Source organism: Gallus gallus, chromosome 3 (assembly GCF_016699485.2).
Source record: "Gallus gallus isolate bGalGal1 chromosome 3, bGalGal1.mat.broiler.GRCg7b, whole genome shotgun sequence".
NCBI lineage: Eukaryota > Metazoa > Chordata > Aves > Galliformes > Phasianidae > Gallus > Gallus gallus.
Window position 1 is genome coordinate 55005642 of NC_052534.1, and position 26912 is coordinate 55032553.

Genomic DNA, 26912 nt, shown 5'->3' on the forward strand with positions numbered 1-26912 from the left:
TTTCAGAAAATGCACTTCTAAGAATCATATGCCAAAACCGGCTTTAAGTTCTTTCTGGCATTTTTCAGGCCTGAAGAACAGGCCATGAGTTGCCTCCAACTTCCAGCTGCAAGTCTAAAGAAGCAGATGCTGGAGCTGAAACATCCTTGCTGTACACATCCCTGTTAGGCAATAGACCAAAAAATAAAATGCAGAATAAGCATCCTGTTATTAAATGAGCTCTTCTAAATTACATGACATACCTCTGAGCTGGGTTAGTACAAGAATCCAGGCTGCAAAGACAGACTCAGTGGGTGCAACTGATGCAGCCTAATTATGGTGGTGCCTGCAACAGATTTAAGAGACTTGTCCAACCCAAGAGATCCAACCTAGGCCCTGAATTTCTGGTTGACAAGCATAGTCAAAAATAATAGTGACTTCTAATCAGGAAGATTAAGATTCTGAAGGAAACTCACAGGACACAATGGAATACAGTCATTTATACTGCCATTCAGATATGGAAACAATACTTTGGAAAATAATATAAGTCAAGAAGAACATATTGGTTGACACAACAGAACTACTGCTCTTAACACTGTTTCCAAAGCAAATTTAGACTGTAGCTGATATATTTTTTAATTTTTTTATTTATTTATTGTACAGGCAGATCTTTAATTTACTGTTAGTGAAGATTATTCAGGTACTACTTAAGAAAACATGGGCCAACTTATAAAGCAGAAAGATCCATAAGAAGAATGCCCTGAGCTCATTTAGTTTCATTTTGAATAATCCATCTTGTCTTCAAACCTAAGTCCCATTGACTACTACTATGGAGGAAGTGTGGTTTTCCTTTAAAAAGTAATTAAAAATAAGTTAGTTTGCATTCATGTCTCTGTAACCAAGTTTCCATGTCATGAAACAACTGTTACCATCTACACTTCCAGGTGAACTTGTCAAAGAGATTAGCAGGGAGTTTTGAGGGCTCTGCAGACTCACAGAATGAACCTCTGTTATTTCCAAGGATCCCACTGCAGGTCAGGACAGAACCATGCAGAGGGAGCTAAAAGGGATCTGCTGCAGTAACCATTAGTCACATTATGACCAAACAGAGCAATTCACTCTTGATGGCTCCATGCTGTCCGTAACAGCCCATCAAGGACAGAACATCCTACTTGAAAGAAAAAAATATCATCAAGTAGTAATTTTTCAAATAAAGAAACAGTTCCCGGAGACTTCAGACTACGTGAAACATTAAGTATGTCCCTAACAGGGAAAGTAGGTGGAAAAAATAGTCATATTATTCTTTCACTAAGAAGGGAGACCGTGAGAAAAGCAGAAGACCACAACTGTTTTAAACTATGATTCATTACAGTAACACAGTAGAAGATGTCCTTAAATCACAGGAAGAGAATACCATATATCCAGATTTCAGAAACCATCCAAATCTGCATTGTACATTCATACATGTTAAATATTTAGGACAGACATGAAAAGCATGCTTTAATTGCTAACCCTTACTTCACAAAAAGTTAAGTGACAGGCATCACTCAGGTGAGAGGAAGTTTCTGTGGGTTTTTTCTTTTGTTGTTGTTACTTTCTCCTATTCTTACTGTTTAACGTTACAGCATAGCAAAGACAGTTGCATAAACTAAGAGCATTGGCCAAACAGCAAATCTCAAAATACTGTGAACACAGGCCAGGCATCCGTGGGTATGTTTTCCAGGTGCTCCTACTCTGGGTGCAAAGGGAAAGGAGAGTGCCTTGGGAAGCCGACTTATGAGATGTAAGTTCCTCTTGCGTATCTGACTCATGCCTTGTTATGCCACCGAGGGGAAAGGTACTAGACAATCACCCCAGCCTTCCAAAGACATCTCCGAGGAGGGTCATTAAAGGGGATAGAGAAACTCTCATTCACAGCCCATACATCCCACTGAGCTTTCTCTGCCCATTTTTCCATATATATTTACCAGCTTCTCTCAGAGCTTACATCCCTTTCTACGGCCTGGCAACTCCAACTAGGCTTTCTTTGTCCTGAATTTCTTTTACCAGTATGACTCTACTGCCATCAAAGGGAAGGACAAAATATGAATTCAGTTGCCTTTGTTCTTGACATGCAAAATCCAGTTTTGCCTTCAAGAAACCTTGATATAGCTCTGCATCAGACCATCAGAACGTGACCTCACCTCCATGTAGGAGAACCTAAAGGCTGTGAGAAACTTCAGCTACTTCAAATATTTGCACACAAGCTACGTGTCTTAGCTCTTGTTATTATCGAAGCCATAACAGTTGGTGGATCCCCGAGAAATAGAGAAGACTAGATTTCCACTGGCTATAGAAGGAACTGACATACCCAGCTATACCATCTTTAAGCATCTTTGTTTGGAGCCGATTCACCGATCCCTAGTGACCATGAACAAAATTATCAGAAAGGACTACAAACTGAGAACAAATTTCATAGAAAGAAATTAAATATGTTAACTCTTGGTGGTAATTTAGAAAAAAAAAAGTGAAATTCTGTTAGATTCAGCTTGTAGTTTGAGATGAAATACTTTCAAATGTTACCTGACACAGAACTAACCTGATTTAAATGATATCAATAATACCAGAGGGAGAAAAAAAAAAAAAAAAAAAAACCCAGACATTTAAATAGATTTTTGGCAGAAACTTTTTTTTCTAATATTACCCAAGAACATTTCCACTTGTACTATGCTATCTTATTATGTTACTTTCCCAGCCTTAACTCAGAAAAAAACATCAGATAAGTTGTTTTTCATAATAAACTGTGTTTAAACTTGACTAATTAACCTAAACCATAGCAACCACATATTGAAAATAAAACAACTATGCTTTTTGAAGTCAAAACTCAGAAACTGGCTGTGACCACAACAACTGTAATTGCGGTCAAATTCATTGAATTACATAGTACGACACTCTTATCTGAATATTTATTAACTTAGAGCATACCATAGTTCATTAACTACGCTCTCATACATTCTTGAACATCAGTTCACGAGATGCTTTCAGGCTATACAAATCCATTACAGAACAGGAAACAACCCTTTGTCAGCTAGCCTAAATCTATTAATCATTGCCATCTGAAATGAATGAATGCTACTAATTTAAAGGTTCTCGTCCTTCCCAATTTGTTCCCACAATGTTAATGCTAAAATTGCCACTCTTGTGAGTTCTGTCATACTCCTTCTTCACAGCACTTGCACAGAGGCTTATGCAACATGAAAAGCTGAGAACTTTCAACAGTAGGGGAACAAAAAGGATCCTAAAAACATAGTTGGGGAGGAAAAAGGAGTGATTTGAGTCAGCTTAGCACAACTAACTGAAGAATGCTATGGCAGCATAATACAATAGAAAGTGCAGCAATAATAGCAGAGTGGCATAAGCCTAGACTGCAGCAAATGAGAACAATCCCAAACCCAATAGCTGTAGAAGGAAAAGGAAGAAAAACTGCTTACCTTTGGAAAACCTCTGACAGACAGGAATCTCCAGAAAGATACCCTTGCCACAGCCAACCCTTAAATGAGGTCTGGGAAGGGGTGGATCCTGGCTCCACCTCTTCTGGTCATTCAGGTGCATTGTATACACCTGAGCTCCACTGGGTTGGCTCTGTCTTCCCACCAGGTGCTCAATCACTGTTTCAGACCGTGACTTAGCATTTCTGCTACAGATGGCTAGATGGTGTTTAATGTCTTTTCATTTACAAATATGAAGTTCTGCTTGTATAATTGAATCAGTGTTAGAATGAGTACCTATCATTGCTATAGATTTGGGTCTGCTTTAATTGCTTGCTTTTGAGTAGAGTAGGTTAACAGAAAGGCAACGTTTTTGTTCTTGGTAAAGAGTCACAAAGAAAAATAAATCACAAGTTGGCTAGCTTAGAAATACCGAGAGAGTACTCTATCTCATGGCATTTTTGTTCAGCTTCTACTGCTTTTTAGGTAAAGAACTTTAATGGCCTGATAAATTATACATGCTTACAATGTTTAGCACAGCAGTATAATTACTTCAAGACATTTCTTTACAAGCACACAAATTAACATCTATGGCTGTGACTATTCCACATATAACTGGATAGCTAAGGCAGACCACTTTTTTTCATCGGGGTCCAGCCAGGGACCATTCAAACAGGCCCTGCGTTATCAACAGCCTTCAAAGGACTTCTTTTGAGTTAGCATGCATTGTGGGCCAAACCCAGAAACTATACAGAAAACAAGTAAAACACTAATGAAACAAACAAATGAACAAACAAAAAAACCAACCCCCCCAACCCTCAAAAAACAAAAACAAAAACAAAAAACAAAAAACAAAACTCAAGACCAACCAGCAACAAAAAAGCAAACAAAGCCTTCTTCCATGCCTCAGAAGACACTATTCTCAATGTGGTTTATCTGCTTGCTGGGGTCCCTCCTGCAATTTCTAAGAACCAAATCTAAAATAAGAAACACAAGATGACAGTATTTCTGAACCATGGGTGCATCTGCAACAGGAAACTGCATTGTAATAAAAATTTTGCAAAGATATCTCTATGAATAACAGTTATGTTGGCTCTACTTTTCTAGATTTTTTTCTGGCATTCTAAGGTGAATCAATAGGAGTAGAAGTTTCTAAAAAGTGATGATATACTTGACATGCTTGCATAATCTCTAGTTAATTACAATCATTATGATCTGTGCTATCTGTAATTCTGTGCAGATACATTTCTATGGAAAGTGTAAGTGAATTAATAAAAAGTACTTTATCTCCTAAGTATCTTTATTACATATTTAATTCTTAATACTGTCATACCAGGATGACAGAAAATAAGATAACTGTAAGAAAGGAAAGCTTAAGTTGTTATATGAATATTTTCTGTGATTTTCATCTTAACACTTACAAAAACTCAACCTCTCTGAGGAGAGGATCATTAGTTTTTCATCAGTGCTGCAGAGATAGGTGCATGCTGTGCTTTTCTGGGGAGATGTTTTTTACTGTTCTTGTTTTTAACCTAAAGCAAATGCTATGCTTTGTAGATATCTATAACCCTCACTTTTTGTTTTTTAAGAAGTTCAGTGGCTCAGTGAGAAAACCTCACATTAAGAGGAATTTCTCCTCTCAGCCACTTCTGGCCTCCTGCATTTCCTTTCTCCACCTATCTTCCTTATCAAGTGAGGTGTACGAAGTTAAAAAAGCATAGCATTGGGCACTCTTGATGCTATCTGCTTAGTGCTGCCCGCCTACTTTGTGCATGAGCCCCACAGCACAGCAGCAGTGATCAAGTGCAATTTCTGGTGTCCTGCAAGAGGGCAGGGGAGGCTTGGATATTCAGCACATTTATCATCTGCATCCTCCATTCAGGGTAATTAAAACAAACGTTTACTGCGCAGGTGAAAAATTTTCAAGAGCTCATAGACAATTAAAGTCTCTGAAACCCTGGAATGTATCTCCATTTAAGTGGAAGGAAAATGGTAGGTAAACAAAAGAAATTCATGCTTATCCTTTAGCAACGGGTTCTCTCTCCGATTCCAGTTATTGTAATCTTCCTGTCAAAAACTGTTTATTTCATACACTGGCACCGCTGAACAAAACTCTGCTAATCTGTCCTTGCCGCCTCCTCCTGCACTCCAGATATAACAAAAGGTAATTTTCTCTCCTTTTTTTGTGTAATTGATTAACTTGAAGGATGTGTACTTTTCATTTAAAGCCTTCTTTACAAAAACCTGAAATACCAAGGCTTCACTATAAGCATCAGGTATTTATTAGATATAAAGCAAAGTACTGTCAATCCTGACACTCAAAGCAAAGAAATTCTTTTCCCTACACCTCCCTGTTCTCCAAGCTTGAACATTACTTGCTGTTCCACGCTTCTCATCATAAGAGATTGTTCTTCTTGCTAAATGCAGCTTGTATTTCCAAGTCTGCTAGTATCCAGCACGTCTGCTTGCCTACAAGCTTCCCTTTCTTTATTTAATATAAAATCGCACAGTAAAGTGAAGCAGGTTTGGAAATAAACACTGGGGCTTTCAGGCTGTGTGCATCACCCAAAGCATCATAAGATGTTACAAACACATTTTCAGAATTTCAGGAAAGGAAGTTCATTGGATAGGACTCGCTCTCTCACATAGCCAGCAACTGACATCACTGATGTGGCTTGCAAAAAGACAAAGGAAACACGGGAGGCTCTGAACAGTACCAGGTTCAAAGGAGGATGGTGACGATGAGAGGAAACAAAAGGAACTAGACTACTGCAAAGACTTCACCTGGATTGCTTGGTGGGCTCAAAACAGAGCCTAAAGGCTGCGAGCGGCTTTTTGGATGGAACTTTAGTAGAGGGCATTGTTCAGGTTCATTTCTTTCTCTCCAGCAATGTTCTAATACTAGCTTTTTCCTACCTAAGAATCACTACTGCTGTCCTGTCACACTGAGTTCCTTGACACTTAGGAAACAACAAAACCAGCTTGCTTGGGCTTACATTTTGAAAATTTTAGGCCATTAAAAGGATTCACAGCTGAGAGTGATCAATGGTTAGAAGGGACAGAGGAAGAAAATAGACCCTAATGCTTTTCTGTGCCAGCCATGTTTCTAACCATTTCTACCCAAAAATGGCCTTCAGGCCCAAACCCAGCACAACCTTAAATCAGCCAGGGGGGATGTACCTTAAATACACATAAACTCATCAGCTGAACATCTGTCTGAATTTTGACCAAGCAAGTGTGTGGCTCTAATTTCAATATAAATAAATAATAAGTTCATCCTGCTCCAGTCCCTATAGGGTAAGTCAGATTTATAACAGAGTGTTATAACTTGGAATCTGGATCCTGAGCTATTAGATTTCATAACTTTTTAATTTGCACATCTGTGCATAAGTATCATTCATGTCTGCTCTCAACTTACTGTTACGTTCAGTGACAAAATACATAACCTTGAGAAGCCTCACCAACCCTGCATTTCAAAAGCATTCCATAATTGTTTACCTCTTGGCCTGAACAATAGTACTGTATGTACAAGGCCCCCTTGAACTTGTGTAACTCAAAATTGCTTAGAAAGTTTTCCTCAAATGATTCTTATTTCTTCAGGAAACAAAAACAAACAATTATTACGACATATTCAAACAAAGGATTTTTGTTTGGGCTTTTTGTTAAAAATAAAAAATTCCTTTTTCTTCTATCCCAAGAAAAGCAGTTTTCATTCCTATTTATTTCAAAGGAATGCCTGCAATTTTGCGGTATTATGCAAACCCCAATTAGCAGTCCACAAGGTGTTTTGAAAAACAGTGCCTAATGTGTTACAGACACACATAGTGGCCAACTTCCAACAGCCTGAAAAAATGCCTTTTTTGAAAGACAGTTTGGGAATTAAATCACTTTAATTTTACTGGGAAATTTTGATAGAAGTAATTCTTCCAGCAGTTAATAAAACTTTCTTATTATTATTAATGGTTGTTGGTTTATGTTCTTGTACAGGAACAGAGCATGATATTTGTAGCAGTCTAGCAATTTGGTTTCCTTTAAAATCCAGTTCTACAACTACTTGCTGCTGAGAAAGGTGGTTTGTGTTACAAATCATGGCTGTTATTTGAAAACAGTCCAAAACACATCCACTGATTACATTTGTTTATTTAGATTTTCTTCTCAGTTTTCTGGAACCTAAAACTTTTATTTATATATTTTTTATTTTTTTAATTTCCACCTGTGCAGTGGCCAGCACAGTAGGGCATGGGTATATGGGTTGTGCAACTAAACAATATCCATGATCAGGTTTTAGAGCAATATGAACTGTATGGGATGAGGAGCACTATTTACTCTAGATGTTACCCCTGCTATAAGATTATCACTGATCAAGATTCTCTGCCTGACACAATTTATCAACATTTCAGGAACAAGACCTGACTGATTTAAAATACCCAAAGCAACACTGACACAGAAGTGACAGTGAAGTTCCTGCGTGCCCCAAGTGCTGAGGTTTTCCTCCCTTCTTCACTGCATTTGTGGACAAGTTTTATGAGCTCACAAGTCAGAAGGAAGGTTAAAAGGTACAGAAGAGGACATTATACATATGTGCGTTTCAAATGCTTGTGACTGTATTACAATGCCTGTTTCATATTTCTTTACACCCCTTCCCCACGGAGGAAAAGACCTCATTGTTTTGTTTGTAATCTTGTATAACCGATCTCACCAAAGCCAACTCCAATAAGCAAATTTTATTGCTCAATTAGTTCTTATTTCTGTCGTGCCTAAGAACAGAAGCTAGATGTTTAAAAGTTTAAACCCTTCTTTTTGTTCCACATGCCGTTTCTAAAACTCTCATCTCTTTTCCCTGACACATAAAAGTTCCTGGTCTCTCCTTTTTGCACTTTCTAATCATGCCTTGGTTCCTCATGAAACTCCAAGAGGCCTCAGCAGGCTCTGCTCCCCTCTGTGCCTCATTTGCAAGCACAAAGTGGAGCAGAGTGGGCCTTCCTGGACAGAGTGCTAAAAAGGGGAAAGCTTTCAAAGATTTTAATTATCATCAGGATAAATACGAAGGGAAAAATCATCTTAACCTTTGATCATTTTTTCCAAACTAGTCTTCTAGAATAATGAGCATCTCTAGAAACATCACCAATTTCAGATCAGCAGGCTAGAGGTATTTTAAGTATTCAGTTAGTTGAATAAAGCATACATATAAATTTGTGACTATCATTAATTCCTTCAGTAACAAGTCAAAACTGATTTTTGCACTGTATTATCTGAGAACTCAGCTTCTGGTCAACTGCCATTTTACTCTTCCTTGTTTTAAAAGTTTGAAAAGGAAAATTAAAAATAAATAAATGAAAGCTATTTGCTTTACTGCTATAAATCAGTGAATTAAGTGTTTAAAAGGAAGGATCAGAGCTTCAGCTGAGTGATTCTTAACCACAACTTTGGCTTTACTTTAAGATTTACTGGGCCTCGTGCAGACAAAATGGGGTCAGATAGTGAAAAGCGTTCCCTTCTGTCCAACTTGCCAATCTGGGAAACTGATCAGGTTTCTGGGTTGAGGCAGCTACAAAATACAGGGCCCAATCTGTTCTGTGACTACAGTCGTGCCTGTAGCAGTCGTGCTAACAGGTCATTGCTTTCAATAACAAGAAGACGGTCACCAAACTGCAAGTATAAAGCTGTCTTCTGAGGGCAGAAGAAGATGAGGTGATTGCAAGTCAAAGCGTTTACTGCTTTACGACATACCTGCTGTTCTGTCAAAGGCGTCATCCCTACAGCTCTGCTACGTTAGGGGAACATGTCTCCCTCAACACAAAACAAAATAAACATTTTAACCAGACTAATGAACTTGTGGGGCAGTAACTTGAAACAAACATGGTGGTTTCCAAAGTCGCTGTGCATCTATACCTGCATTCCCTGGGAGGGCTACAGCAGTGAACTTCATAGGACACTATGGGCCAAACTACTCACCGCTAGGCCTCACCTCTGCTCCAGGGAGCACACTGATGGCAGTCGAGAATGAGGGGAGATGGCCTCCATCTTATCTTTTCATTAGTATGAAGTCTCTCTAAGTTTCAAAGCTAGAAACTTGGAGACAAGATTACAGGCTTTTTCTTGTTGAATTATAGCACCAAGAAAAGCCGCCACTCTGAGCCCAAATAAAGTGCGTTTAAGGCTTGGGCCCTAGTTCAAGTTCTTATTAGCTCCTGGAGAGCTGCCACTGCAGCTCAAAATCTCTCCTGCCTGAAGCTGCTTAATTCAGTTGTACAAAGAAATCTGCATTGGCATGGAGAGAAGACTGTTCCTTTTGATTCCCTGTTTGCAGCCCTGATCAGCCCTGTGCAACCTATCCTAGATGCGCTGCGCAGCCTGAGCCGGAGCCGCAGGTCTGCTTTCAATCTTCACGTCTTCCTGCAGCCCAGGAGACATAAACCCTTGCCACACAGCAAGAAAGCTCCACCAGACCACCGATGCACAGATCACCTGTGACATGTCAACACTGCTAGCCCTGAGCAGCTCCTGAGTGCCTCATCCATAATTCATACTTCCTTAAAGTGGTTTCTGTGTGTATTCGACGGCAGAAGCTCCAAGCTCATTTCTGATCTGTTGCACACTGGCATCTAAGAGCTCCAAATGCTAGCTGACTTCCCCAGCAAGGCATTAAGTTACACACAGAGTCTTTGTTCTCCACCCCCCAAAAACCCTAGCACCTTTCCTGTAAACCAGTTCATGCCTTCAGCAGCTGAAAAGGAAGTAGAAGTTTCCTCCCCCACTCTGCGTCTTAGAGCAGAGTAGCAAAGAAAACCGACTGCAGTGGTCACCCACCTACCTCCCTCCTCTCCCAGCTATCTTTTCAAGCACCAGAGGCTGCCTTTTCAAAAGGAGCTCTCTTGGTAACAGTTTGTAGGTTGCATTTTCGGGGCCTGTCGCTGGTGATTTAGAATAATCGCACTCTGTGGCTCAGCCAGCTTGACTCCTTGCCTTTTGCAGCTGGCCAAGCTTTCAGGTGTGGCCTTCCACCCAAAGCAGGCAGGAAGATACACCTCTCCAGTCTCTGGAACAGAAGCTGGCAGGCAGCTCTTTTTTTTTCTTTTTTTTTTTCCCTTTTTTTTTTGTTTTTCCCCTAATTTCCCCGTGTTTCTTCATTTGTGAAAACATCCTGTAAACAGAGACAGCAAAATTAAATGTTTGCCCAGCGATTCCCTGTTTCCATTGTAACTTCTGTGTTTGCAGATTTTACGTTTGATAACAGAGGGAGAGAACCAACAGTGGAAACAGTTTTAATTTTTTTTTCACCCCAATTAAAAAAAAAAAAACAGTACTGCTGTTCCCAAAGGACAAAATGTCACCTCTTTTGTGCATTGTTGTCCCCAGCACACCAGCCATACCCCACCAGCCCCCATTTCTATTATAAATTTGTCCAAAGCAACAAATTCAGAAAGTGCTGCTCTCCTCCCCCTACAAAAATCCACAGACCTATTCAACTGTATGAAGCTTTGAAGTGTTTTCTTATGTCATCCTCAAGGACAAGAGCTTAGAGTGGAGGTATACAGCCTTGCTTCCAAAGAATTTTTTTATTTATACAGCACTCAAGTAAAACGGGCTACGTAGATTTGTGATGCCCTTTAGCAGCACATAGGTAATACATAAGAAGCCATTCTTTCCTCATTTCAGTGCTGCTTATATTTGTTTTCTCCTCTACCCAGTCTGGTAGCACTGCTGATTTCCCCCTTTGAAAGACTTTAAAGCAGTCATCCAACTGCTCTGATTTCCCATGGATTAGCTGCACTCCCCCCCAAAACATCTGTCTGGCATTTATGTTTTTACACGCTTTTCTTTTTACTATCATGCTGCTTCATATTATTTGATCTCTGCTCCTTCCACTTCTGCCTATGTGTGTAGCTCAAACAGCTCTGTGTTACTTTATCAGCCTCAAACTAAAATAGCAAGGCGGGACAGATACAAAGTTGTTGTTTCCTACATGTGCTTGCTCAGAAGACACTGAGGCCCTTCTCATGCTAAAAAGATGTTTCTGGGAATAGGAACAGAACTTTTGACCAACAGTAAATGAGTTGAAGAAGTACTGGTAGCACCTTAACAGTTCACTAGGAAAGCTGCTGATTCCTACAGATCATATGGTTTTGATGGCTGCAATGCTCAAGATCTATAATATAAAAAAAATTTCACAGAAAATTAAGTTCAGGTACCTACTCTCTCCTATGGGACAAAGGTGAGTGAGAAGCACCAGGGCAAAAACACATTCCTCCTGGCAGAGACACATAATTGAAATAGTTGGTAGTATGAGTGCCTTTGCCTGGTGACAATCATTCCAATAGCTTCGTCTGCCCTAACTAGAAGAAGGTGTTGGGTGATACCTGGATAAAAAAAAAATGAGTCGTATTGACTTGAACTAGTGACTAGATATTTCTGGGACAATTCACAATCAGTCATTGACATGAAGACAGTGAAAACTGTGTTTGTGAGGGAGATTAACTACCTGCAGACTCCAACAGGACAGTTTTCTGCACCTTGTGCCCCCTTTGGTAAAGGAAAGGAGGAGTAAATAAAATTCTGTCTGTAACAAAGAGGTGGGTGGTAGTGGTGTAAAGGATGTCAGTCCTCTATTGAGGATGATCAGTGAAAATCATCTATTGGATGATCAGTGAAAATCTTCTTAACAGAGACAGAAACTGCAGGAAGCGAAGATTTGAGAGGATATCTAAACAAGAAAAGAGGTAAATAAGACTGTGAGCGTGGGAATTAGTTGAGTTGGAGACAGAGGTGTGCGCTGCAACAGAAGAGAACTACTTTGTAGTGAAGTAGTCAGCCTGGTCACAGTAATTTGGAAAGATGCTCAAAGGCATGGCAGCTGAGGATATGTCAGGACAGACTTTGCAGTAGGAAAGGAGTACAAATAACTGCTATCTGAAAAGCAGGACTCGACAGTGATGGAAAAAAAAGAATCCTGTAACAAACTGCTGCTGTGCGTTTCTAACATGGAGGAGAACTGGATCATGAAACTGCATCAAGCTGTCTTACATTTTCTCACCCTCATCCTTCCATCTGATTTAGAGTCAGCATGAAATTTGAAGTCACTAAGCCAAAATGGGACTACAGGGGAAAAAAAAAACAAAAATGCAAGCAGATGACCAGAAAAAAACAGATTCTCAACAACAACCTAAGTAGCTTCAGTACCCCTGCCTCTACTTTGTAGTGGTGCTTTTAACTCATGCTGTTAACAAGGTCACATGCAAAACACTTTTCCGTCTGTATGACAAGACAGCTAAGTATAGTGTGCTTTCCCTTATGGTCATTTGATCCTATTCAAAACATATAATCTCCCAGGTCTCCAGTCTGTGCAAAGCCAGACATCAGCACATTTTTGGCTACAGGGCACCTACAGAAAAGATTAGTGACAGTCTTGTGAGGCTTGTGTTGAAGATTCTGTCAAGGGGCCAACATTTAAATAAGGTACCTTGCATTTTCATTATGAGAATTCCAGCTCATTATTAGCAAAGTTAGTTTAACTTTCAGTCTGTTTTGCCAGCTACTAAGTACATGTTTAATGATGTACACTGCTGGCAAAGGGGGAAGGAAAGATCTATTCTAATGCTATTCCACTGGGAAATTAAATGAATTTGCAGAGTTAGAAGTTATAACTTGGTTCTGAATTCCACATTTTTAATATAATTATGATTTAATAGCTACGCACCTTCATTATATGATCATATTTTACAGTTATCTTCTTACACATCAGAAAACCAGAACCCTGGATTCTGTAGGTGGCTAAAGCATTTATTTGACATTAACTGGGTGGCTTCTCAGACACTTATAGTCAGGCTTGTACCTTAATGAACGAGGACTTCAGACCTAATCATCAGTGAAGAACTAAGCATCCAGGTCCTATCAAAGATCTGTGAAATCTTGTTAAAGACCATACATTTCTCTTAAGTACAGCAAGTAGGTAAGCCAGGCAGAAGCACACACAGTGAACCTGCTGCTGAATGCATCCCATTCTACTTAGGACAGGAAAATCCCTTCCTCTTGATTCTCTTATTTTATCCGCAGACAAAATAGGGTCTTAGAGCACACTTCTCTTTTAAGCTACCTATGTTATTTGCTGCACTTCACCTTGCACACAGTATGTCAGCTGCCAGTTAAGTCCTACCATCCCCTTCACTTCTACCATGGTAAGTTAGCTAGCACTGAGGAAGAAACAAGCTATCATACTGAAACCTTCTAATTACTCAGGAAGCCAGGCTACTGCAGTCCTGTAACTGCTCCTCTGCCCACACTAAACTGTATTGTCTGCAGCTCGTCTTCCACACGAGCTCCCACACTGCCATAACTTGAGTTGCTATCCTTGCTATCTTCTGTCACTTTGGCTGAGATGCACGAGGCTAGGAGAAGCTGATAATTCACAACTCACAATACGCTCCTTAAAAAAAAAGCCTCTGAGAGTCAATGCACAACTGCATCAAGCCCAGCTTATCTGTGTCATCATGCCCTTGATCCACAGCTGCTATTATGGTTTCTCATAAGAGGGCAGGACCACTTGAGAGAAAGCGAGTGGGGAAAAAATTGTGCCAGCACTGATATACAGCAGTGAATGCTGCCTTATTCCAAACTGACAAGGAGGAAACTTGGGCTGAAACTACAGTGTGATGTCCTGAGTGCATTGTACAGCACTAAAGAAATACCTCTCTTCTCCTTTCAACTCCTACCCTTTGCGAATCTTCTGGAAGTGCCCTCTGTTCCTCAGTGTTCTGCTTTCTTTAGAGCTGTAAGTTTACTGATTCTAGGCAGGATGTTCAAGCTGACCTCACTTGGAAGAGTATGCTGACACTGCCTCACCTAAAAGCCTCCCTCCTCTGCCATTTTAGGACTGCAGTTCTCCCTTGTGCAGTAAATTCTTCTCTGCTTAGTCTCTTTTCCAGTGGTTACAGAAAGCAACACACCTCTTTTACACACACTGAATTGGAGTTCAAGAAAGGCCCTGAGCTGCTGCCAGGACTAATTTATTCAGTTAGCTTTAGTTCCCAAAAGAGAGCATGATATGTATGCTCACTAGAGCTTCCAGGAAGAAGAGAAAGCAAGTGTAAGAGACTAGTTGTGCAATACGTATAAAGTTCATCATCTCTCACAAGCAGTTTTCTCAGTTTTTTGCTGTTAAATCATTTGAACGTCATCTGAATAGTTAAAGCAATCTGCAAGCAATACCTACAGAATTCCCTTTTTCCTCTCTCCTTTTAATGACACAAACCTGCGTGCAAAACCCAAGCTGGATCAAATCACTCTTTTTGGCGTTTCACAGAAGCCCAGTCTCTTCTACTCCTTTATTTTCTCAGTTCCATTTGGAATTAGAAATGCAATTGCCAAATTACTGTGAAAGCAGCTGTTCCTGCAGCATATCCACCCAAGCTGGAAGCAGGAAATAAGAAAGCTCCCATGAAAGCTTATAATTGCAAGATTTCCAGTTTAAGTTTTGCACACAAGAAGTATTTGGAAGATGTTTGGATAAGCAAAGTTTGAGACTTGCAGCTATTTAAATAACCACCTGGGTGCTTCGCTGAAGCAATAATAAAGATATTATCTCCCAATAATAAAGACATGGGCGGACACAGCCCCCCAAAACCAACTGCTGCTAACCTTAACTAAAGGAAACCTTGTCAGAGGAGCACCTCCTGCAAGAACTTAGCCAGCAGCTACTATAAACAGACTAGTGATCTGCATACTTAAGGTGTTTTCTGCACCTGTCAAAGTTTTGATGACTTACAAAATGTTCTCTGCTTGCATTTTCCAATTACTCTGCTTGTTCTTAATTGAGTATTTACCTGGCACATTGTGCAGCACACTAATTTTCGATGATTTTAGTAAATAGCTCCATCAAGCTTAAAACTAATTCCTCCTACTTAGAGTAACCTACTTTACAACCTAACATTCAAGAGCAATGTTCAAACACTACTGTGTTGTACCTAGTTTAGCATTACTCTCACTTGTAGTTCCAGCATAAGAAAACAAAACATTCAATCTCAAGACAGTGCTTAAACAACTGGGAATGAAACAATGCCTTCCTCAGCACAACGTGTTCTCAAAACCCTCTAGGCCGCTGCTTCACCTTTAACTGCACCTGCACAGGGAATCTCTTAAATAGGCCTTAAAGATAATATTTTGCCTTTAACTCAGGTCAAGGGTAGCAGGAGAACACTGAGATAATAATATTTGAAGGGTATTCCCTCCGCACAAGCCAGAGCTGGCTATGGAAACAGGAAAGGATTTTCATACTCTCCTGAGAGAAGCAGAACTTTGCGTGCTTTCCCTTCAGAAAGGATCAAAGTTGGGGAAGTTTACAGCAGCTTCTCCAAACAGTCTCCTATCCTTACAGAGACACTTAAGAAAACACTTTCCACAGAGTTTCACCTTGATGCGCCAGTGACGATCTTGGTATACAAAACAGAACAAAATCCATGGGCTTCCACGGAAACACCCTCTCTGGTGTCTGTAAAATGTGAACCGTGTCCTCTGTGCCCTGCGTGGAGAAACACTAACAGCCCCTGCTAACCAATTTCAAAGATTTCATAAGCTATGAGAACTTCGGAGGACACCTGAATTGCAGGATACTCTTTTGAAAGAGCAGCGAAAGGGTTTAGTAGAATGCTACTGAAAAAATGTACAGAACCGGCAGCAATAATATTATCATGAACCTGCTATGCCCTCGTCGCATTTGACCTTCCTTTTTCATACACCTGAGGCCAACTATGTTTGACTTCGAGGCATCAGGAATTTTGCAGCACATCTGCTAGCAGGTGACAGGTCAAGACAGGGAACTTATACGATCTTACAGTGATTTAAGGAGGGGAGGGGGAAAATCATAGCCGGCTGTCCACGGAGGAGCAGAAAGAATGCTTTATCCAGGAGGTTAATAAAAAGGATTTAGTCCTTCTGTCATGCAGTTTGTTTGTAGCCGTAACAATGAAGAAGAAAGTATATGTTGCAAGCTGAGGAAAAAAAAAAAATGAAGAGCTGAGACATTTTTGTCTTGCGTTTTCAAGTTCAACTTTAGAAATTACTGTAATGTATCCGATCATTAACCAGGCTTAAAAGTCATTTTTCAAAAGAGGTTAGGAGGACTTAGAAAAAGTTTTTTAGCAAATGTCAAGGTACATTTCAAGATGGAAGTCTCAAGAGGGTTTCTTTTAAATATTTGCACTTTCTGGCCCAGACCGAGAGAAGACAGAACGACCAGCATATTTTACAGCATGCACCTAGAACGGGGTGCTTAACTGCTGTGAAGAAACAGCCTGAGGTCAGGTGAGCTTTTTTCAGTCAACCTAAAGCTTATAGTGGAGAACTCCTGCAGTACAATGCCGATTCAACCAAATTTGTCCACTCATGAATACACCGCTCAGAAAAGTGATAGCAGTTAAGCATCAGTTAGCTGTCACAGATAACATGGTTTAGGATATGCTGAGGGCAGAACTCTGGGGAGCGAGTTCGAACAGACAGTAGTAGAGAAAATGCTGAAACAGGCACCTTTTTCCTTGGCTTGCAGAGAGAGCCAAACTCGTACTTCACAGAGCAGGGCTACAGGAAGTTGTTGGGGATGCATGTCTCCAAGAAACAGTTTAAAGAACTATGACGGTCCACAAGCTGTAAGCTTGTTACGAAGGAGCGCTGAAATAACAAATGTTGCATAGAATGCTTTGCTCCTAGAAGCAGTACCAAGCCTCCCACAATGCATTTTAAATCTTTCTCTCATAACATTTAAGCAGTAGGGAAAATTATCCCCACTAGCCTGGCATGGCTAATATCACTACTGCTTTCTATTGGTAGCCGTTTGTCAGTTTAATTCTTCACATAATATCAAGCACTTGAGAGTTAATTTACCAAAGATAAAAGAGAATCATCAGCTTTAACTCTAATGAAGCAAACAAGCATGGAAAATTAAAAAATCCAACTGCATGTTTATATTATAGCTCAGCAGCTTTTCCTTTTGAAACACTGTTTTTATATATAAAGCCACATCTTTGGCTCCTGAAACTTAGAACAGCTTCACTGGGAGCAACAGATCTCTCCACCATTTTACAACTGTCTGGAATTTGCTTTATTTGTGTTTATAGTTTTCAGCAGGCTGCTTCTTTGTTTCCAGTTGACATATCAATAAAACCTCTGTCACTTTGCTAGCACTCCAGCAGCACTACCTTGGGGATACTGGCCAACATCCAACTTGGGCAGTTACATTTTATCTGCTAACTTTATCCCGAAGCCTTAACTACGTATTGTAATCTTCTTTCTGTTGTGGTTGTACATAGCTGAACAGCTGCTCCAAGAGCTTCTCCAAGTATTTTCTGCAAGCAAATTTTGTTTTTCAACATTCACAACAAAGCAAACAGAAATTGTGCCAGCAAGGCCAAACCAAAAGACTACTCAGAAATTGTTGACAATTTTGGATTATTTCTTTTCTACTGTTTATCTCAGGTCAAGCACTTAATTCCAAATATTCCCAAATGCTGCCAAATCCACAACAGAAAATTATGTAAGAATTAAGCAGCAAAGAGACCTCAAAGAGGCTCTAGGAGGTATAGCTCAGTGAGAATTTTCACCACATAAATAAATCCAGAGCTTGGTGGACAAACGTCAACTAACTTTGACATATTCCACTGATATTAAAATGAAAGACTTTTAATATCAATTCAGCATTACATTCTAAATGGCATTTTTAAGATAGTTCTAAATAAAGAGCTCCTTAAATGAGACTAGAATTTAAACAGTCACCATGATTTAATGTCTCCAAAAGGTTTTTGTTTTGTTTTTTGGCCTTTGAAGAAAATCCTCCAGCTACCAAAGCATTCTGAAAAAAACATAACTCCAAATTACAAATGTTACTAACCTGTGTCCAGGCAGTAAACTGCAGAGCTAAGTTGGACAAGGACTACCCACGGATGTGCTCCAAACTCTTAAGTATTTTATCACATGGTCTACGTACACACAGCGCGATAGCAATACTGCACACAAAGTCATTTCACTGTTCTTAGTGAGATCACCAGGCACAGTTCCACTGATTTAAGCAGCTCTTCATAAGAATACAAAAAAAAAAGCATATTTCCTTTTCTCGGGCACTGGAGTTTCAACATAACAGTCGGAGAGCAATCGAGCTTGCCACAGGTAGCCTTGATTCTATCAAAGTCACATTCTTTGTCTCTACTAAGGGTAATGGATTTAACAACTCAATGTAAGCCTTTAAAAAACAAAGAAAACCTAACTTCAGAAAGACATCAGCAAGAAGCCTTTCTGCCTGCTGTGCACCACTCAGCTGGACACAAAACAAGTTGTTTTCAATCTAAGGAATAACAGAATAAACCGGTCAGATGCTGAGACAATGGCATTCGATAGCTTTTGTGCTTCATTTATTGCTGGGATCTACATCTGTGGCACCTACAAGCTCAACAGCAACCACACAGAATGATGAGAATGCTAAGCAGTAAGCTAGCCCCCATTTGGCATTAAATGATTCAGATTTTAATCATTTTATGCTTATTAATTATTGCAATGGTACTATAAAAACATGCACGAGTTTCAGGACGTCACAACTAAATATGATTCAGCAAGTAATGACGGGAAGGGGAAGCATGGAGTTTATTTTAACAAGCACAGCATGATTAAGAGCTGTTCACTGCAAAAGAAAAAGGAGCTGGAAGTGCATTTCCTCGGTTATCATGGAAGAACTGAGTCTTAAGAGGTCCTATGAATAACTTTTGGGAAGTGCTTTCAGCAACCACTGAAGACGTACACAGATGATTTAACTCTGATCTCTCCAACAGGTCTGTCACAGAACTGCTCGGTATACAGCTGTAAAGTCTGAAGGAGCAGGGCCTGGTGTGCAGCACGGCTCAGACGATGTCGAGACATTTTAATAAACTCTCAAGTAGGAAAGGAGACAGTCGACTGAAGAGGGGAAGTAAGTGGACACACCAATAATCGGAGATTTTTCCAGAAGCAAACTGTAATAGGAGTGATATTTGGTACTGCTTGTTTTTCCTCCTCAAGGCAAAGGGACTCATCAGTTAAGGATGAGTGTGATGCACGCATGAATCAGAACCTGCATTTCTGAGAAAACATCTACAGACAGAGACAGGTGGAAAAATACATTCAGAGCTATTTCAAAAACCCACAGAGATAGGTGTCGCAGAGGACCTCAAGAATTCTAAGTACCACTGTGCTTTCTCTGAAAGCCTTGCATGCCTGCACATGTGCAAGACTCAAACAGTGCAAAATGTCTCTCTGGAGTTATCTGGGATGATCGCTGTAAATCTAAGAGGTTGCAAATGCTCATAAGGAAGAGTCTTAGAGGCAGACTTGTACCAGTTCCCCGATCCAGTTTGTTTAATCTGCTGAACTGTATGAGAAAGTGATAAAGTTAAGGCCAGAAGCGAAACACACTTCCCTACAAAGCATCAACATAGCTTCTATACAGAATTATTGCAATAATTCAATTGCAGTAATATCAACACGCTGTTACTTTATTCAAGCAGAAAGCATTGCAATTAATCTTTGAAACATCGTAAAGAGTGACAGTGAATCATAACCCATTTCCCACCCAATGCTCTTCAAACTAATTATGTTCCATTACTGCACTTTCTTACTACCGCATGTCCAGTCTGCATGCATTAAATGGCTTTTGGCAGAGCTGAAGAGAGTTCTCACCAAACCATGGTTTTGTACTGATTTGGTTGGGGATTGAAACAAGAAAATAAAAGAGTTACTAAGCAACAGCAGGCCAGGAGCAGGAGAAAGGTCTGCAGTCTTAATTGACATCAACTTTAAAAAGCAGTAAGAGAGGGATGAAGATGTGAATGTTACTGCCTTGGAAAAAAAAGGAGAGAGAGAAATCCCAGGTAGTCAGTATCTATGAGATCTGGATTCCAACCGTAAGCTGCATGATGTACTGTAAACATTTTTCTGCAGGGAGATGCAGTGCCTTAATCTAAGTTCAGAACAAGATGAAGGATCCAGATACAGTTCTTTAATTTGAGAGCCCAGAACACACAGACAGCTTTGCTCTGTAAAAGCTACCTCAGGAAATAGGAATGCGGTATGATTTACAGTTATACGGGTCGCCAGGACATTGCCATCCACAGAACTGATATCACACCCAGATATAGCTCTCCTTCCCCTTCACTACCTACAGTTAAGAAGGTTATTCCTTTCTAGAAAGCCAGCCCAAAGCTGGGTGCCATCACTCAGGCTAGGACAAGGGAATTTGCTTTGCTAAGATTGAAAACTCTCTGATAACGTGATCAAGCAAGACAGAAATCCTGAGAGTTTCCTTCCAGAATCCATATCTATTTCCTCGTCTTCTACCGTAAGCAAAATAGTTTCACGAGCATGTGATAACTGAACATGAGTTATCACATGAACACTTACAAATTTAAATGCAAAAGCCCTTGATGTGGAGAGTGCTCTGAACTCCACTGCTGAACAATCAACCTTTATTTGCCTAACCAGCAGTACCTTGGGCAGAAGTTATTTGCTTTAGCTTCACCTGAAAAAAAACCTGATCTCCTACTGAAGTAGTGCCTTTTTATAAGATGCAAGTTACATGTGTGTTTTTTTTTTTTCACACCCACAATATGAACATCAAACCAAGCGCCCCACACTACCAATTTCTCCAAATGATTCTCCATTTTCCCCATTTCTACATTCTTTGCTCTTGCACTTACTTAAGCACACCGGATTTCAGCATTTACTGGTTTTCCCACGTACTCCAGAGTACTTCAAGTGACTAAAATGAAACCACAAGAGGGAAAACTACCAGCATGACTGTTGCTGAGGAGGAAAAACCAGCAACCCAGGTCTGGTTCACTCAAACTCTCTGATGATTCGTATTTAAAGCAGTGAGGGCTACAGTCATCTTCTGCTCTGATGTGTGCTGCTGCAAGTCAACTGAGGTTATGAAATGGGATCTGGCACCACGGAGAGAACTGTCCCTTCACAGGATACGAGTAATAGTCACTTGAGTAAATGCAAGTTATTCATATCCTGCTTGTGGAATAATCTCTCTCTGTACATTCATGCACATTTTTAGTTGCCTCCAGGAATCCGAAGGCGAATCTCATTTGTTACCTAATGAAATTAATTCCACCAGATCTAACACAAGCACACTGGAAAACCACTATTACTCATACATGAGGTGTAACCAGGGCAGCATTTCTCAAGTTCTGTTTGATTAGGGTCCATCTCTGAACCCTCACCATTCACCACACAAACCTCAACCTCCCCGGTTGGCTACGGTACATTCCCAGCTGATTTGCTCCAAGTCTTAAAGAGCAATTTGAACATTTGACCTCCCCTTGCTTTATCCACAACAATCTTATTATTCTTTTAAATTGAAGTGATTCCCAAGCAGTAGGTTGGCCAATTGTGTAGTTTCCTTGGACTGTAAGAATGTATCTTCCCTTTTTCTAAATAGAAGGGAACCACGCATTTCTTAGTTGATCTGCAAATGTGTTAAATAACGTTAAAATGATCAACTGAGCCCACAGTGGTGGGCATCCAAAAGCAATACACAGACACACGTGTACTATTCAGGTCTGTAAGTACAGTTACACACAAGCACTTTGAAATCTCTACCAGCAAGGTCATGTCGCATGAGAAATTAAATTATTCTGGTAGGAAATGCTGTAAGATAAAGGGTGCAGAAGTGAAGGGTGCAGAAAAAGGTTAGGATAGGAAATAATCTTTGAAGGCTGAAGGCATGAAAGAGTTCAGTGACCAGGCCGCAGGGATAACATAACCCAGGGTTCCGAAGGAACACGCTGCAGACTTTGAGTGGTCTGTTGACTCAAGGTGGTACGGTGACAAGAGAACCAAAAAGCTTCATCACAGGGCACTGAGACAACCGTAGGCAGATGAGCTCAGCTTCAGTAGAAGGCACAAGGTTTTGAACCAAGCAGGGCATGGGGTGAAATGAGATCGGCTAATTGGAAGTAAGAAGTGCCAGGCTAACATAACAACTCCTTTCTACGTAACAAAAAGGCAAGAAATCTAATCTGGACTTCAATAAAGCATTTGATGCGGTGCCATATGACCCCATAACTGGGTTAGGAAAAAATCTGGCATACAAGATTTACAGGGTTAGAGAAGAGCACATGCTCTTCAGCCGGTAACATACCACGCTCAAAGACAGCAGCGGCTCGGGGCAGGGTTACTCAAAGATTTAAGGCACGTAAGTCATAAGGCCGTCACCGCGCGCTGCAGATGGCCGCGCTGGAAGCAAGGGCAGATCATGTGGAACGCGCCGCGCACACTCAAAGTTCGGGGCGAAGTTTGACGGCGCGGGAGGCGAGGCCACGCGCTCCGCCGGCCGCAGCGAAAGCGGCGGGGAAGCCCCGGGCGCGGGGCCGGCTGCAGCACCTCCGGCCCGAGGAGCCCTCCGCCGCCGAGCTGCCTGCGGGCCCAGGGGCTGACCCGAGCCGGCACCGAGCCCGGCCGCCCGGCGGAGGTCAGCCTTAAAGCCGCCGAGCTGCTCGCTCTGTTTCGCCTCCGAGCTTTTCTCACCCGGCTCGTAAAAGCTGGCAACAGATTGCAGGAGAGAGCGCGATCAGCAAATGGACCTGGCTCCCAGAGCGGGCTCAAACTCTGCGTGTGCGCCTTTCCGAGCGGGGGGAGCCGACAGCTGCCAAAAGCACGTTTTCAAACCCGGACGCCGTCCGGGCAGCGCCTCTCCAGCCCGCCCCGCTCCGGCGGCTCAGCTCCGGAGCTCCCGGCCGGGCCGGGCCGACTCCCCGCACCCCGGCCCCGCGCGGTGTGCCGAGGAAAGCCTACCTACCTGCCGAGCCGCCCAGGGCATCCTCGCTCTCCACAACCCCTCTATTCTTCGCCCCGCGAAGCTCGCCCTTGGATTTCCAAACGAGCTTTACCATCTTGATCATCTCGGGCAAATCCCAGGCCAGGGTCCCCTGCTGATAACCGGGCAGGCTGCCCATGGGAAAGGGCATCGGCTCTTCCCCCGTCCTCCTCCGCCTGCCCGGCTCTGCCGCGGGGAAGAAGCGCTCCAGCACCGGCATCCTGCCCCGCGCCCCCCGCCGGGAAGCCGCAGCCACCCCCCGGCCCGAGCAGCCGCGATCGGCATCCAGAGCGGGGCGGGGGCGCCCGGCCGCCCACCGCCGCCGCCCCGCGCAGGGGGCGCGCCCCGCCGCCGCCCGGCCCCGGACCCGGCCCCGGCTCCGGCCGCGCTGCTGCGGCTGCCGCTCTCGCCCGCCCTCTGCGCGCTCTCAGCCCGCCGCCAGGCGCCGGCAGCCGGGGCGAAGCAGCAGGCGGGCAGGCTCGGAGCCGCGGCTCATGCCGACGCCGCACAGCGCCGAGCCCCTGGGCGGGGGCGGGGGCTCCGGCCGCGGCTGCCGGCAATTGGAGGGGGGGGGAAAGGGAGCTGCCGGGGCTGGGCGGGCAGTGTCCCTGCCGTGCTCGGGGGCTGCTGCTGCCGAGAGGTTTCCCCCCCCCCCCCGCCCGCGCCACCTCGCCCCGGCAGGGCTCGCTGCGGTGCTATAAGGGTGTGGGGGTCTCGGCCTCTGAGCTGAGCCCAGAGGCAGCCCGGTGGAGGGGAGCGGGTTCGCGAGGCTCCGGCCGGGGGGAAAAAAGCGAAAGGAACTCGACGGGCCAGGGGGTAACGTGCTGCTGAAAGTGGGGTTTTGGGTAAGGGGGATTTGCCCCGTTATTTTGGCCGCAAGCTCCACCTGAATGGGTTCACGTTAGGACACTGCCTGGTGGCAGTGATCGCTCACAAGCTCCAGTGAGAACACAATTATTCGCCCCACAGCCTTAAAGCCAAGGCGCAGGTGCCTGGGCAAGTGCTCGTCCGGGAGCAGGAGGTGCTTCCCTCTGCCCAGGACTTTTGTTTCACCTTTAAACAAACTGCTGCTAATGGCCTTGAGCCATTAGTTTATAGACCAGCCCTACGGGGGGGGGGGGGGGGGGGGTCAGAGGGTTGTCTCCTGTACCAGCACTTAGGCTTCAGTAAGATCACAGAAAACATACTTAATGGGATCTTAGTTGGCATTACAATACTTCCTAGCATGCATATATTTGTCTTCTCTGGGTTACAGTTGTTCTTTCTTTCCTCCACGTGGAACAACAAACTTGCAAACAGAGAAGGAAAGAGTCCCAGAAGATGGGCTTAAAGTGACCGAATACCCTTCGTATAGCAAACTGTGCCCAAGCCCTTCCTCCTCATGGCAATGGCAGCAAAAGCAGCACGCTATTTCCTCTGTCCTGGGACCCTCCGCCACGCTTGTCTGAATGCTCCCACCCCAAACTGGCTGCCCCAGCATTTTACGGAAGCTATCCTTGTTCTGACTGCAGGCTGTAGTCCCCACTACGCTTTCAGGTGGCTCCGTCTTGAAAATGATGAAGTGCTTCCAAAGAATTATACCATTGTTGTTGTACTGTTATTTTGAAGTGTCCTCAGCGTCAGGATATCCTGACTCGGAACAAAGGGGTTAAGAACAAAGAAAACAAATAGATGATACACAGTACAGTAGCACAACATTAACACATTCATACAGTGATGTATGGTGTCAGAATTGATTCTTTTTTTCTCATTTATATGGTTTCTTGTGGTATTTTAGGGTTTTCATATCGGTAGATGTTGTGCAATTGCTTTTTAAAGCAACATTGTTTCTGCTACAGAGGGATAAACTGAAGTACAAATGGCTTAGAAGATGACAGCATACTACCGAGTGAATTGCACCTTAAACCCAAACTGCTCTATTTTGGCTTTGATGTACAAGAAGTTCCATTAACTTTATTTTTCAGCTACAGTTTTTCATCTTTGTTTACATGTGCAGTTCCTGCTCCCGGCTGCGACAGAGATCAGAAGTGATGAACACCACAAAAGAAAGGCCATCCTGGTGGCATTTCCAGCTTGACTGCATACAACAAATACCAGGAATCTTGGAAGAGAATGTATTTACAGATGCCCAGCCCCATGTTCAGATGGATATCTGAACACTTAGGTGCTTAACCACCAGAACTCCTGATGGTAGCAATAAGCAATCCTCTGAGTTTTCTAAATTGATAGTATTGTTTTATGTCATTAAAGCTGTGAAGATTTAGTGCCAGCAGTAGTTGCATCACTTGGGTAGGCACCTGCCTTGTGGATACATTCAAGGCAGTGGGAAGTGAAGCATTTGTTGTACTTTATGGTTTACAGTTCTACAGATACAAAGCAAGAAGCCAGTCAGAAACCAAAGGGACAACATAGCCTGTTGTTGCACAGTTTTGTCCTTTCAAACTGTGTAATAAATTGGTTGCCCTGAGAGGTGATAGATGCCCCATCCCTGAAGACACCCAAGGTCATGCTGGAGAGGCTCTGAGCACCCTGATCTATCTGTAGCTGTCCCTGTTCATTGCAGGGGAGTTGGACCAGATGGCCTTTAAGGGTCCCTTCCAACTCAATCAAATCTATGATTCTGTGATTTTAAATGTAACTGGCAGTATATATATTTTTCCCGTGAATGTCAAATAAAAGCAATTGCTCTAGATTGCTTGCCGTTTCTTCCTGCTTTCTGGTCAGTTTAAGGATGAGCAGTTGTGAATAAAAGAAATACATTGTGTAGAAAATGTTTCTGGCATTAATGGGTCTACCTGTAAGTTAATACGTCTGATTCTTACTGAATTTGTTCTTTGAAATTGTACTAGGTCAAGTGAGTATCTTTAACTCATCCAAGGTTTTTGCTGTGATTGATTGACTTTCCTTTTCTCTTTTTTTGTCATAATGGAACCAGACAAGCACCGCTCACAAGAAAGCCTGGGAGGTTTAGGGACATGGTTTAGTGATATGGTGATGGTTTGATGATTGGACTAGTTGATCTTAGAAGTCTTTTCCAAGCTTAATGATTCTATGATTCTATAGTCAATGCTATAATGTTTTCAGCCTCAAAAATCAACTGTAGCATCACTCTCAAAGACTTTCCAGAGATAAAATCTTCAGATTTTTTAAGTTCTGGACTTTTCTGACTTGAGTTGTGCGGTGACGGTTTACACAACTTGAAGATGTGACCTCAATATAACACTTCTCATCACACTTGAGGAAAACCATCAGAAATAAAACGTAACATACTCCTACACAGAAATGCACCCAGCCCTTTGTGACAGTTTTTAAAGCAGGTCTTGAGCAAACTCATCTCATCCAAAACTTTTCTTTTGCCTTCTTGACTCCAACCACATTGGAAGGGAATCTTTGCACAGAGATAGATCACTTCGTTGCTGCTAATTGCATTTCTCTGAGCACAGAAGCACAAGTGATGACAGCAGAAATATGAATGTACTGGCTCTGGCCCTCGTGCATACCAAGCAGCAGTGCCAGGGACAGGAAAGTGGAGTTGGGTCCGGAAACCTAACAAGGCAGTACATATCACAGGTAGACATGAGAACTGGAAAAGACTTGCAAAAAGGAATATTGTGGCTGGAGAAAAGAAAAGGGAG

At 42.3% G+C, this 26912-nt stretch overlaps 1 protein-coding gene across 7 annotated transcripts in view; it reads right to left on the reverse strand.

The window, feature by feature from the left end:
* The window catches only part of PDE7B (phosphodiesterase 7B), a 163519-nt gene that overhangs the window by 56705 nt on the left and 79902 nt on the right, over nucleotides 1–26912 (reverse strand). For 2 of the 7 annotated variants that reach the window (XM_015284176.4, XM_015284175.4), the window contains exon 1: nucleotides 23260–23560. The exons of the other annotated variants lie outside the window; for them this stretch is intronic. In XM_015284176.4, the coding sequence (XP_015139662.1) occupies nucleotides 23260–23497 (238 nt within the window). In that variant the 5' untranslated portion in view covers nucleotides 23498–23560. Of the gene's footprint in view, nucleotides 1–23259; nucleotides 23561–26912 lie in introns of those variants that run through there. 7 annotated transcript variants of the gene reach the window in all.